Source organism: Athene cunicularia, assembly GCF_003259725.1.
Source record: "Athene cunicularia isolate RWA chromosome 6 unlocalized genomic scaffold, athCun1 chr6_part1, whole genome shotgun sequence".
In the NCBI taxonomy this organism is placed as follows: Eukaryota; Metazoa; Chordata; class Aves; order Strigiformes; family Strigidae; genus Athene; species Athene cunicularia.
Genome location: NW_020799105.1, coordinates 21,470,124 through 21,483,528, shown reverse-complemented (window position 1 = coordinate 21,483,528; position 13,405 = coordinate 21,470,124). Strand labels below are relative to the sequence as shown.

Sequence of the window (13,405 nt, the reverse complement as noted above, 5' to 3'; positions counted from 1 at the left end):
CGCTGAGGGAGGCCTGCGAGCGGCGGGGCGAGGCGGCGGTTTGGCAGCCGCGGCTGGCCTGCCCTCCGGAGAGTGCCCCGAACCCCTGGGCGCTTTGCTCGGGGCTTGCAGCGGGGCGAGCCGAGCCGGGGCCGCTGGAGGCCGCGGTCTCACCGGGAAACCTCCCCCCCATGGTCTCGTTTTATAGGAGTGCTTTAAAGGCAAACCATCAAAAATAACGGGAAAGCTTTGTAAAGGAGGAGATGTTTTAATTGACCCTAACTAAGGGTTTAGTTAAGGTCTCGCCCAAAGCGTTGTGCGGGAACAGCGTTACTCTGAGGTGCAGCTGCCCTGCCTGACCCTCCAGCGACAGCTTGGCTTAACCCCTCCAGGAGAGTGTGTCTGCCTGGCAAGGCTCGATGGCTCTAAAGCTGTGATTAGACAAGTTTCCCTTAGGCCAGCCTAACGGGAAGCGGACTGTATTCTTTTGCCCGGTGAAGAGGTGACAGTCCCCGAGCCCCGCTCAGCTCGGCGGCCACCCGGGCAGCTGCTCTCTGAGGAGTCCCCGGGAATGGTCTGTGTCAGCTTCAGCGCTGCTTGGAAAAGATCTTCTGGCCCAGTGCTTCCGACTGACTTTAACAAAATTAAGGAGCAATTTTTCGTTATTTTGTTGGTGTATTTTTGGGAAAGATAGCACGTGGAGAGGTAAACTTTTAACGTGTACCATCAGAGTGATGCAGTTGATTGCATCCCAAGAATTACGCTGGTTTTGTTTTTTTTTACACTTAATATGCATGTTGAAATTGGTGATTTATGAATATGCCAAATCCTTGAAAGACATCTATTTGAAAGTTGCTGTTAGCTCCTCAGATTTACAGTAATATTTCTGTAGAACTTGTATTTTAAAGCATAACTGTGGTCAGTTTTCTGTAGAACTTGTGTTTTAAAGCATAATTGTGGTCAGTTAAGTGTGTTACTGTATTACTTATTCCAGGTATGTGGGCACATTCAATGACAGTTCAAGATTATCAGGATCTGATAGACAGAGGATGGCGAAGGTAAATTTAAAAAGAAAATACAAAGCCGTGTTGCCAGTTCAGATACAACTTAGAATCCAGATTTAAAATTTAGGTCTGTGAAAACAGCGGAGATGGAGTTAATTTTCCCCACAGCAGCCCCCGTGGTGCTGTGCTGTGTCTTGGTGGCTACCAAGGTGTTGGTAAGGCACCGCACTGGTGTGTTGGCTGCTCCTGAGCAGTGCTGGCACAGCACCAAGGCTCTCTCCAGCATCCCCCCCACCAGTAGGCTGAGGGGTGGGACAGAGCCAGGACAGCTGACCCCGACTGACCAAAGGGATAGTCCATACCAGCAACAAGAGCTGAGAGAAAGCAGGAGAAAGTGGGGGGGATTTGTTATTTACCTTTATCTTCTGGAGCAAGTGACACACTTTCTGAAGCCCTGCTTCCTGGGAAGAGGCTGGACATCTCCTGCTGATGGGAAGTAGAGAATAAAATCTTCTGTTTTCCTTTGCTTTTGCTTTGTTAAGCTGTCCTTACCTTGACCCATGAGCCTTTCCTTATATTCTCTCTCCCCGTCCAGTTGAGGAGCAGGACTGATAGAGCTTTGGTGGGCACCTGGCATCCAGCCAAGGTCAACCCACAACAACAGTTAACTAGTTTCTGTCAGTAATTGAAATAGAACTATTTATCCAATGCTCTGCAACTTTTTGTAACACTGTGGACCAGGAAAGTAATAAATTGTTTTAGAAGGATAGTAGTTTAGTATAGCAGCAAAAAGCTGAAGAACTTGCTTGATTTTTGTTACTCATCATGTAATATTTTGCTGTTTTAACAGAAAAGATTGGTTTTCCATTTATTTTGTAGTATAAGCAACAAAAAAATCAATACATATTTATTATTATTTTTAGAAGTGGAAAATGTGTCTACAAGCCTATCATGAATCAAACATGTTGTCCTCAGTACACAATAAGGTAAGAAACTCAAAATCTACTACTGTGAATTATTTGTCGGTAACATTTGCGTTTAGTGCTTTAAATACATAACACTTGAAAAGTTTATCTGCTTTTAATGATGCTTTGAATGCTAAATGTACGCTGCTGGATTTGTGCATAGGTATGTCAGCAACTCTGTGACTTTCTCCTGTAAGCAATCTGCTAAGTGTGTGCCCCTGCCTTTTGCCTCTGGGTTGCAATCCAAAGCAAGACTCCTATGGTTGCTCTCTTGCTCACTGCTTGCAGGTGACCCAGTATGTCTGTATGCCACAAACACTGCTTTAGTAGTCCAAATATGAGAGGCAGTCAGTTGATTAGGTGTGAGTAATTCTAGATACACTTTTCCAGCATTAGTTGTAAGTATCAGTGCTGTATTTATAAGATGGATAAGTGAAAAATTCGAGTGTATCAACCTCCTAGGGAAACTTTTTTATGTGGTGCTTGAGGTCACCGTGGTGTATTGTAGTGATTACAGTGATATACATGCAAAACATGCCATAAAGTATGATATTATGCAGTAAAAGGCAACATAATTTAATTCACAGAATTATCTAGGTTGGAAAAGACCTTGAAGATCACCTAGTCCAACCATTAACCTAACATTGATAGTTCTCAACTACACCATAAAATTCAAAAGTGTTGATAAAATATTTGACCACTTAATACAGGGAAACTTAAATAATTAGTAAATACATATAGAGTGTAATGTTTTTAAGTGGTTCCTTAATGTTTTTTTCTGAAATAATCTTTCACAAAAGAAGTGGTCATAATTTTTTCTTTTTAAGGTGCCAGGCTTTGTGCTTCCAGGCTTCCAAATCTCACAAGAAAGTTCTGAAGAAAATGTTGAAATTTATTTCCAAAGGAGATGTTTCAAAAGCAGCGAGTGAAGGTAAGGAATTCTTAGTCTTTGAAAAGCAGTGCTGATATTTGAAAGGAGGATCAGGTACCTGCTTAAATGATCAAATGGCTAATATGCTTTTGATTTTTTGTATATAGACCCCTTTATAAAGGTGTGGGTAGGTTGTGTCTTTCCAGAGTGTTTTGAATCAAGAGCACTATGTAGCTCAGACACCAAATTGTGCAGCTGAGTTGCTTTGCTGAAGAATGCTTCCTTACTTTTTGCACAGACCAACTTATTTTCTTTTTCATCTCTGGGCACGTACATAATTTCTAGCTGAGTGCCATAGAGAATTAGACTCTGTTTTACCTCTGTCATAAAAGTGATAATCTGGAGAGGACTAAGAGAAGAGGAAGAGCAAACAGGGAAAGGAGGGTTTTTCTTCAGGTGACTGAGCCGTCACACCCCGTTTATCCAGCACCAAAACCAGCTATTCTCAGTCATGGTAGAATTTGTGTCGGTTTTGAATCATTATAATTTTCCTGTTGTGTGTGTCTCTGTTAGGTTTTTTGGATCTTTTTTGTTGTTACTGTTTGTTTGAAGTTATGGCATGAGATGAGTTGGCTGCCCCATTTTAGTGGAGAAAATAAAACTGTTCCCATAGGTGAGTTGGTGCCAGTAGTTCCGTGTCATAAAGCAAGCTTTCTGTTTCCAGACTATTGCAAACAGTCACTCGGTCTGTGGGAAAACAGTCATTGGAAATGAGTTCATGTAATATTAACGTTAATTGTGCAGAGTGTGAGCTGTGGTTATACAGAGAGAAATTCACTCGTGCAGTTTTTAATTATTGACAGATGAGCCTATGGATTCCCACATAGAGGATGCGGTCGTCTGCGATTTTGCATACAAAGGTGAATCTCACATCAGTCAGTCTGAACTGACTCCTCTGAGTGAGGATCACACAGAGAGGGTGGAGAGTGAAGAGAAGAACGCAGGAGAAACAAAAGAAGAGGTGAATGTGCAGAAGGTGGAATCGGGTTGTCCTCAGATATGTACAGATAAAGACACAGCAGTCCCTGGAGAACCGTCGCGTTCAACTAAAATTGTTCATGTGCCACCAAAACCAGGTAGTCAAATTTTTGGTAGTAATTGGAATATACTATCATGATTTCGCCTGTTGCTGAAGTTGTTCTTTTTATCTTGCCTAGTAAATCAATAATTGTTTCTTTTTATTTCCTATATTCTTCTCATTTTATGAAATTATATTGTATAAATTGAGAGGTGCTGCATGTTACTTGTTTTCTTAGTTTTTCCTGAAAAGTTGCAATTTTCCTGAAAATTGCATTGATTTTTGTGATATTAATTTTTTTTTTTTAGATATTGAAAATATGTATCAACAGCTGATAGTTTTCTGTAAGCTATTTAGATTACAGTCAGATAGATCAAGGTGATTGAATCTCATCAGACACAGGGACCAGTTTCCATCTGGGATACTTTTGTGTGCAGAATAAGGTGTACACCCAGCTCTCCCTTTCTTCTGTAGGATGTGGTGACTCACGCTTTATGTACCTTCAGGTTCATAGAATACCTCAAGTGAAAGGGACCCATAAGGCGTTAGACTCCCTGGTTGTGCAAGGCTAAGAGCTGGGTACAGCTCTGGGTGGTGCTGCAGGACTGCTAGTTACTGAGTTAGGTTAAGGCTTAACCTGTTTTATGCAGCAGTGGGAAACTGGTTTAAGACCCAAGAAAAACACCTGAGTTACTGTTTTTACATTTCTTCATTTCTGCAGGTCATTTTGTTGTAATACAAATTGTGTTGTTTACACCCTGTGAATACAGACCTACGAATAACTGGTTTAAGGCTAAATTTCTTACACTCCCATAGACTGTTTGCCACAGATCTAACTGGCATTGGAAATACTTTCAGTATACAGTTGTATTGTTATTTTGTAGGCTGAAAGAAAGCTGTATGGTTTTCTGCTGATTAAAAAAAAAAAAAAGTAGAGATTCTTCTGGTCCTCTATAAAGAATGACATTTTCTAGGTGAGCTTTTTAATCTGTTTGGGAGCTTTTCCTTGTTTTAGATTTTGACTAACTTTAGCTTAGAAAAGCAGTGTCACTAGAGGATGTGAAATGATATAGTAATTTCTCATTTTTGTCTTGCTGTGAACTCAATTTTACATTTCTGTAAGGAAGTGCAGTAAGTATGAACAAGAAGTAAGGCAATCTCCCTCATTTTAATTCTGATGCATTTATACAATGCTATACCTTTTATGTGCCAAAAATTGAAGGTAAATGCTTATACATTTCTACGTTTTTTTGTGAAAGTACATGGAATATGGGTGGAATTTTTAATATAATAATATATTTTTAAGTATAATACCGATTTTAATAGTATGGTCACTCTTTTCAATATGGAAGTTATCCCTCAGTCAAGGTTTTGTATCATAATTGTAAAGATTTCTGAAATGCTGCCTTTGAGCTGCATTTGAATATGAAATTTTACCCTAAAAAGGATGATCTCATTGCCAGTCATCTGACTGTAATCTTTTTTGTGTGATAGCTGTGATGGTACCCCTTGGTGTAGCATGAGAGCCTGGGATTTCCCATCTGCTTGCAGGGGTGGTAAGCTTTTCACGTAGCTTGTTGTGAGAGGGGAGACTGTGTGTCACAGCTGGTAGGTGAGCCTCTGCGGGGTGTGATCATGCAGAGGAGGCCTCGAGGTCCCCGAGGGGAAAAAAGAAATGCTGGAAAACTCTGCTACCGGGATGTGCCTGCAGAGTGCTGCTCTCATAGCTTATCTGGTGTCCTGGCTGCGTTCTTGTGGGACGTGGGTGATTTCTGGGAGGAGGATGGTAAGGGGAGGATGGATTATTGCCAGAATAATTCATTTGACCTGCAGCCTGCGCTGGCAAAGGTAGAATTGCTGACAGGACCTTTGTGGCCCAGAGGTTGCAGGTGAGGCAGCCTTGTCTTACAGATCATGTTTCCAGTTTTGCATAACCTCTACAATGGCCTGTTCAGAAAAATAAAGGGTATTGTGTGAATTGCAGGTAGCCAATACATGGTGAGTAATGTTAGTTAAAATCCTCGTGGAGACCGGATGCTTTAGAACTTCTGTGTGTGTTGGGATGTCATACTAATTCCTAATTTCCCTCGCTTGTTACATGTTGCGCCAGTATTTATGAGAATTCAAAGTACTTTTTCCTTCACAAAGATTTTTGTCTCCTTCTGTAGGCTAGCTAATTTCGAGTAAAATGATTTTTTTTCCTTTAAGGAACACTCATTCCAATTGGGTTAGGTTTTTCACCAGCTTAACAAGCAATTTTGCATCTAAACAAAAAGGAAAGTTTTCAGAAAACCAGTAGTGCTGCATAGAAACAGTACTATTACATGTTCCTGGAAAACTATTCCAGAATTGTTAACACTGTATTTTAGATTTTGATTTTATAAAATGCAGTCAAAACTTTTATAGCCCTTATATAGTTTATATAACTTTTTTTGTTGTGCAAATTTACAAAAACCTCATGTTTGTTAAGATACTTATTTGTTAAGATCTTGTTTTTAAGATAATTGATGACAAACTTTGGGTTATGTAAACTTCATTTTGGAAGCAAACTAAGTGGATATTGACAGCAGATGGCAGACTTGGGTAAATTATTAGTGTGAACATGCTATTGTTTTGAAAAAGGTAAGATACTTTTGAAAAAGGTCTTTGGTTATGTTAAAAATAACACTGGGTAAAACTGAAACAGTGGAAATGCAGATAAAGAAAGCCTGGAACATTGTATTCTATTTCAGTAAATGGAGATTTACTTTTATAGAGGAGAAACATGCATTAGTGTGCTTCTTTCTTTCTGGAGGCTTTAAATCAAATAGAAAATTGAATAATAAATGCATCAGAAAGCTTATTTAATACGTCCTTAATATTATTTTTTTTAAGGGTAGGTGGTGTCGCAGGTCAAATTCAGTTTAAAACTTTCCAGATAGAAAGATGTTTAGTTTTCATCTTGGAAAATGTAGACGTATTCCATAAGATTGTTTAATTGCATTTTTAGTCCTTTATAAACAAAACAGGTCATTGTCCTATAGGAATAATGGGCTGTTTCTGCACAGTTTCAGATAGAAAAGAAGGTTTGCTTATGTCTGTATGCACATTCATTGTTTTAAGAAGTTTTTCTTGCTAACTTACAGCTTATAGAAGATAGGAGACGTGAAACAGATCCTGATACAGATGAAACAGTCACTCTTCACATGTATCATGAGTATTTTAAATAAACTCTTCCTCTGACTTGTTTGCCCATGAACAGGTCACATGGTATCTGTAACTTTCTCATAGTATTATACTTGTCCTTTTCTGGTGAATAATTTTTGCTGTATGAATGAAACAAATACTCAGAAACCTTAGCTGAGAGGTAAGAACACTTGATCATAACATCTGCTATAGGGCAATTGTAGGATGTCTGAAGAGTGCCAAAGTGGTGTTAACTCCTTTTCTAAGTCCCTGAGATTCTCTCAACATTTCAGCTGACATGGAGTCTATGTGGAGAAACCAGACTGGGACTTTTCTGGGGTGAGCCATGAAGAGCTTGCTGCTAACTTGCCCTGGCAGTGCACATACAAACTCTGTAAATTCTGTACGGTATGCACATTAAAAAGAATAGTTTACAGCTTTACTGATCCTTAAAAGTTTATCCCCATATAACATATTTTGCCAATTTCTATAATGTATCTATTGGTAAAGAAAGATGCAGGCAGCAAGTCTGAGCGCTGCAATTCTTTGCAGGTAAGGTGAGTCTAAATGCTTCACTGAGCTTTTAAAATACCAGTGCTCTTACCATTTCCAGTTTGCAGAAGGATACCACTGCTCTCATTGTCCATGGGAAGGTTTGAAGCGGGTGGAGGACAAGAAAGATGTTAGTTTTGGCTAATAAGTTATTGGTAAGGAGTAGGAAAGAAAGCTCTGTGTTTTCATAGGAGTTCTGGAAAATAAACAATTTCCATGTCACTTTCAGGCCTTCAAGAGAGTAAAATGGGATAAGCTGTAGTTAGTCTGGGGTTGGATTCTTCTTTACTTATAAATAGAATGGGAAATGTGCCTTCTTCCTAATGCTGCAAAAAAAGCACCCCACTGTTCAGGGTACTTTCATTTGTGAAAAAGTAAGTCTTTCAGAAGTTGCCCGTGTCTCTTGTAAATACATGGATTTCTGGAGAAAGCTAATGGTGTAAAAACTTTTTCAGCAATTTGGCATTATATTTGTTACAGTCTTGGTTCTGTGCAAGATACATAACTATATTGGAGTAGTTTTTTCCACTCTTCATCTCTTTTTGAAACTTGTAGTGTTATTGCTCTTTTTTTTTTTTGGTCTTCAACTCACCTACCACTACACCAAAAAGTAATAAAAGATGCAGAGTTATATCACATTAGTTGGCCGCTGATACAGTTTTGAATGCAACTTTCCCTCTGTATGGAACTTGCAACAGCAGTTGCCGAGACAGGTATTTCTTGAAAATTGATTATTTGTTCTACCACTGTTTCCAGCGGTGCAGGCAGATTTGTACAGCTCTTACACAGCTTCTGGAGCAAGGTATGGTGTTCAGTTCCTTGTGGGCACTACATGGAACAGCCAACAATCATGCACAAGTTCCAGGCAGAACTGAGAGTGTTAGGAAAATGCTTCTTGCTTTCTGTAATTTTCATAAATTAGAATTTATGGATTTACAATCAGTATCTGTTAAAATCATACTGTCTAGGGAAATTGCTGCTTGGAAGTAGATTATTTGCTTGGTAACCATACTTTTAGTGCATTTAGTGGGTAGAATGGGGATCAGCCTTTTTTTTTTTTTTTTTTTTTTAATAATTGGAGAAAATGCTGTATTAATTTTTGTATTATTGGCAATCTTTAATCTTGACTTTTTATCTTACATTAGTGTCCTAAGGATAAAATTAATCTGGCCCCTTCGTTGAGGACTTTGGACCACATGAATATTTATTTGTGCATGTTGTTGGTTGTGTTGCTTTAAAGCTAAGTTCTTGAAGTACAATGTACTATTTTCCATGCTGATCCATTTGTTTTCTAGGTTAGTTTTTCTCTTTTAAGTAAATAACATTTCACAAATTGAACGTTATAAATGGTTGATCTGTTAAAGATGGAGGTAAATTGGTAAAAGTGAAACAATTAGTAAAACCAGACAATCTGAATGTAATTTTAAACAAAGATGGAAGTTTATGTGGCCTTTTCTTCTACGTAACATTAGTAACATTTGCACTAATGCTGCTGGCATTGGCAGCATTTCTATATAGTGTATAAGGATTCAGGGATAAAAAAATAAATGCTTTTTTTCTGGTGTGTGTCTTCCACAGGATTCTGTTGTGTAGCTACCTGTTTTTTTGATGTGCTTGAACAATTCTCTGTGAATTTGGCTGCAATGTTTTGTGGTTGTGCTTTTTTCCTTTTAGTATTTCAAGCTGATGCTGTAGCTGGTTGGATGTGGTACACCATCATGCCATACACTGAACAGGAGCTTCTCTTTGTTTCTGAGAGGCAGATATGACAAAATGTTTTAAGGAAAGTTTTAGCAGGAAGTCTTTTCATTTTAGTTTTTAAATATATCCTTGACTTTGGGGTTTAATAGAGGTCAAGGTGTTTCCATATTAAAGTGCTTCATTAAATAGCCGTAGAGGAAGAATTGCAACTTAGCTTGCTACATTCAGATCACAGTCTGCAATTAATGGTGGTTTTAACCATTTTTCTTTTCAGTCATTATGTAAGAACTACTTGTTTATTGCAAAATGTGGTGTTTAATTCTTTGTCTGTGCCCTTGTAGGGAAAGGGGCTGATCTGAGCAAGCCACCGTGTCGAAAAGCAAAGGACATACGGAAAGAAAGAAAACTGCAGAAACTCCTTCAGAACCAGATGTGCACACTGGGAGGCTCTCAACTTCAAACAGAAGATCAAGTTTTCCTCTTGCAAAACTCTAAATCTAAGACAAACCAACCTAAAACCATTGAAGACTTCGTTTTTGTTTCTTTACCTGATGATGCACAACACAAATTAGAGGTAATGTCTTGTTCACTCCTGTTGGAGGCAAATTAAGGAAAAGTCTAGTTAAGGAGTTTTTGAAATGCTTAGATGGTTAATATTTGTGACTTTATGGAATTATTGTAGTTTAAATCCAGAAATATATGTGATACTGCATATAAATAAATAAATAAATAAATAAATACACACAGCGCAGCTGAGCTCTGTGTAACCACAAGAGGGTACTCTTGCACTTGCAGTGAATTGTAGCAGAGCCCCCCCCCCGGTACAGTTACCAAAATAACTTTCGAATTGATTTCATACAGTGCGACTTGAAAATGAAAGACTTTGAATTAACTTGAGTGTTGAATGATGGGAGAGATTCAATATTTAGGTCTGCAGTATATAAATACTTAAACAATCTATGCTAATGAATCTTGACAAGAAAGCAGTAACTGTTCATAAAATTAGATAAGATAGCTGCTCTTTATAAAATGTCATTGATGTGTGTTGATGTCTTTGGAAGCTGTAAAAGTGATGGTAGAAAATTTTGTTTAATATACTGGTTGCCGTTAAATCTTTTAGTAATATGGAGGTAGTCATCTGGGAGACACTCAGACTTTTGTTAACATTTTTTTAATCCTCAAACTATTTTTTTTTCCCCTTTTTTTGGAAGCTGGAAAATTATTTGAATAGAAGTATTTACTTGTAGTTACTGATTATCAATGATGGTATTGGAAATTCATATTCTTTCGGTAGTTAGTCAAAGAGGTAGTGATGATGACTTGACAGATTCACCCTGAATAACTGACAAGAAGCCATGAAAGTGATCCCTCTCACTAACTCCTCCAGGTTGTCTTGAGTTGTAAAACAGAAGTATGCTGGCTTTGTCTGAACATCTTTATTTAGAAGATGCAGGGAGAGTTAAAAGGAGAATGGTTCCATCCCTGTTTTCCCAGATTGTCTTTGTGCTTCTTACTATGGCTGTCAAGTGTGGATTTTGGGTTTCTTTTAATAGATCAGGACCAGTGAATTTGTGAAAACAGAACCATACGGAAAATTAATGTTTTCCTGGGAATGAAACTGTCATTTAAATATGCTTGAAAAGAAATGCACTGTTGCTCATGTGATACCATTCTGTTGGTTAGGAAGCAATCATTTTACTAAGAACATTTTTTTAATATATAGATTTCTATTTTTTTAAAATACTTCTATTTTTGTGTGTGTTAAGAAGGTTGGTGGAGAAGACAGGTAACTTCCTGTTATGATTAACTCGTAATTGAATAGGGAAATACTGTTTTCTCTTCCGTTTTCAATTTGAAACATACCTAGAAATCCCCTTGGGATTACTGAAATAAAGACATAGTCTTATCTAAAGAGCACAAATTCCAGTTTTCCAAATGCATGGGTCCTTCAAGTATTTTACAGTGTAGCGTGAAACTGCAAAAGAAGATTTTAAAAAGTAAGAAAATATTTTTAAAAAGTTGATCTGCATACCATTTGTTGGTATTATTTCCTGAAAACTTTGTGTAGTTCTTCTATAAGCATTTTAGTTATCTTAACTTGTAGTTTGAAGCCCTTTTATGTTATTCAATGTAAATATAAAAGACTTCAGTAGCCTGAATTGAGCTGAGTCTAATATTAATTGTTAGGGCCCTTGTTCAGGAAGTCACAATTTCTCTCTCTTCTGATATTTGTGTATGTATAAATGTATAGTTATTGCATGATATTGTAATAACAAATGTGTTTAACTTCTTCTGAAGGTGAGGGTGGTGAGATCATCTCCACCAAGTTCACAGTTCAAAGCCACATTTCAGGAGTCTTACCAGGTCTATAAACGTTACCAGATGGTTATTCACAAGGACCCACCTGATAAACCAACTATAAATCAGGTCAGAAGGCCTAATGAATTTTATGCAAAGCTCAGCACATTTCATGTGTCTTGTTTCTAGGAGAAACAAATGTGGATTTTTATATCCATTATATATTCAGGAGCATGTAAAATACCGTATCAAATAAAATCAACATCCTGAAAGTGCAAACTTACTTGATATCTCTTTGAGTGTCACAAATATTAGGTCTTAACTGCAGACAGAAAAGTTAGGGAAGTTACATGGATATGCAGTTGGGTAAGAGATGGAGAGGATGAGGCTTTTGGAGATAGATATTTTGGGCCTTGTAAATACAAATCTCATAAGAACTAAAACCAGCTGGACACTTACCCTGATAACTAGTCGCACTGGCTTTGGTTTGAATGTTTCCATAGGAGGAACTAGCATGATCAGGGCCAACATGTGAGTAAAAATTTATCGCACATACAAATAGTTGGTTTAAGGACAGAAGTGGTATAAACCTCTTTGCTTGCAATTTAAGCCCCTTAGGAAGTAATGTGTGCACTCCATCTAAATTACACATCAGTACTGCTTCTTGTAATGACCAGGCGGTGTGTAATAGTTAGCTGTTTGACATATTATCTCTCTAATACTGTGAAGAAAAAAATCAGTAGTTTGGAAAAAGAGTATATGTAGCAAGAATATGCAATTGTTGAACTGGGAGAATGAGTGATGTGCCATTAATAGTAATGTATTTTAAAAGTCCTTGAGACTGCACAGTGAAAATAAAATTTGTGGTTGATTTGTGAAATAATCTGGTCAAAAAATATATTGACTAAAGTAGTGTTTTGGAGTGTCCTAGTGTTATGCAATTTTTATCTTGTAATGAAAGTGTCAACAGTCAGTTTAAGCTTAGTGTTGTCAGACTTCCCCTGTAGGGGGATTTTCTTGTTACTAAGTTTAAAGTAGAAAACTGTTTTCAGAGGCTTTGAAGTGGCTAGGAGGAGATCTTTCACTAGCCTTACCTTCAGAAGCATATTATCTGACTATATGCACTCAAAATAGCATGCTTGTATTTTCCTTGCTCTGAAGGTGAGGTTAGTACCTGTCTCCTTTGAGGATCCCCAGTTCAAATCATCCTTCAACCAATCAGCCGCTTTATTTGCCAAGTATCAGATGGCTATACACAAGGATACACCTTCTGACTGTGGCGAAAATGAGGTACAGTTCACTGCATGCACCTTTATGAACATTTTTTTCAATACACAGTTAAATGATGAGAATTGTGTCTCTTTGAGTGATTCTAAATGTTAAAATATTGGAGTTTCTGTTTGGGAGAGTTTTCACTGTGGGTTGTTTTTTTTTTTTTAGCAAGCTTCTGTTGCAGGCTTCAGCCCAGGGAAAACTGAGGTGAAGAGAGAGGGATTATGCACCATCATAACTAAAAAACTAGTGTTAGTAATGAGTTAAGTAGAGCTGCTGTTTCTACATGGTTTGTAAAGAGATCTGGGACTGAGATTTCCACAGGAAGTGGGATAACGGTATGGAAGTGCATTTTTGATGGCAAAAGCATCTTCTGCTTTAAAGCTGTTTGGTACCTTTTCCACATTTCTCCTCTTTTTTTTTTTTTGTGGTTTGCTTAATTTAACAGGTGAAGGTTTTAAAAATCCCAGTTTTATCCACATTTTGTTGCTAAGCATACTTCTCAATTAGAACTCACCTT

At 37.8% G+C, this 13,405-nt stretch overlaps 1 protein-coding gene across 2 annotated transcripts in view; it reads left to right on the top strand.

The window, feature by feature from the left end:
• Positions 1–967: 967 nt before the first annotated feature.
• The window catches only part of ATE1 (arginyltransferase 1), an 82,518-nt gene continuing 70,080 nt past the window's right edge, over positions 968–13,405 (top strand). The window contains exons 1-6 of one of the 2 annotated variants that reach the window (XM_026851072.1): positions 968–1,037; positions 1,907–1,969; positions 2,776–2,879; positions 3,683–3,955; positions 9,657–9,889; positions 12,775–12,903. In XM_026851072.1, coding sequence (XP_026706873.1) covers positions 976–1,037; positions 1,907–1,969; positions 2,776–2,879; positions 3,683–3,955; positions 9,657–9,889; positions 12,775–12,903 — 864 coding nt within the window. In that variant the 5' untranslated portion in view covers positions 968–975. Of the gene's footprint in view, positions 1,038–1,906; positions 1,970–2,775; positions 2,880–3,682; positions 3,956–9,656; positions 9,890–11,613; positions 11,743–12,774; positions 12,904–13,405 lie in introns of both variants that reach the window. The other variant, XM_026851071.1, reaches the window with a different exon arrangement.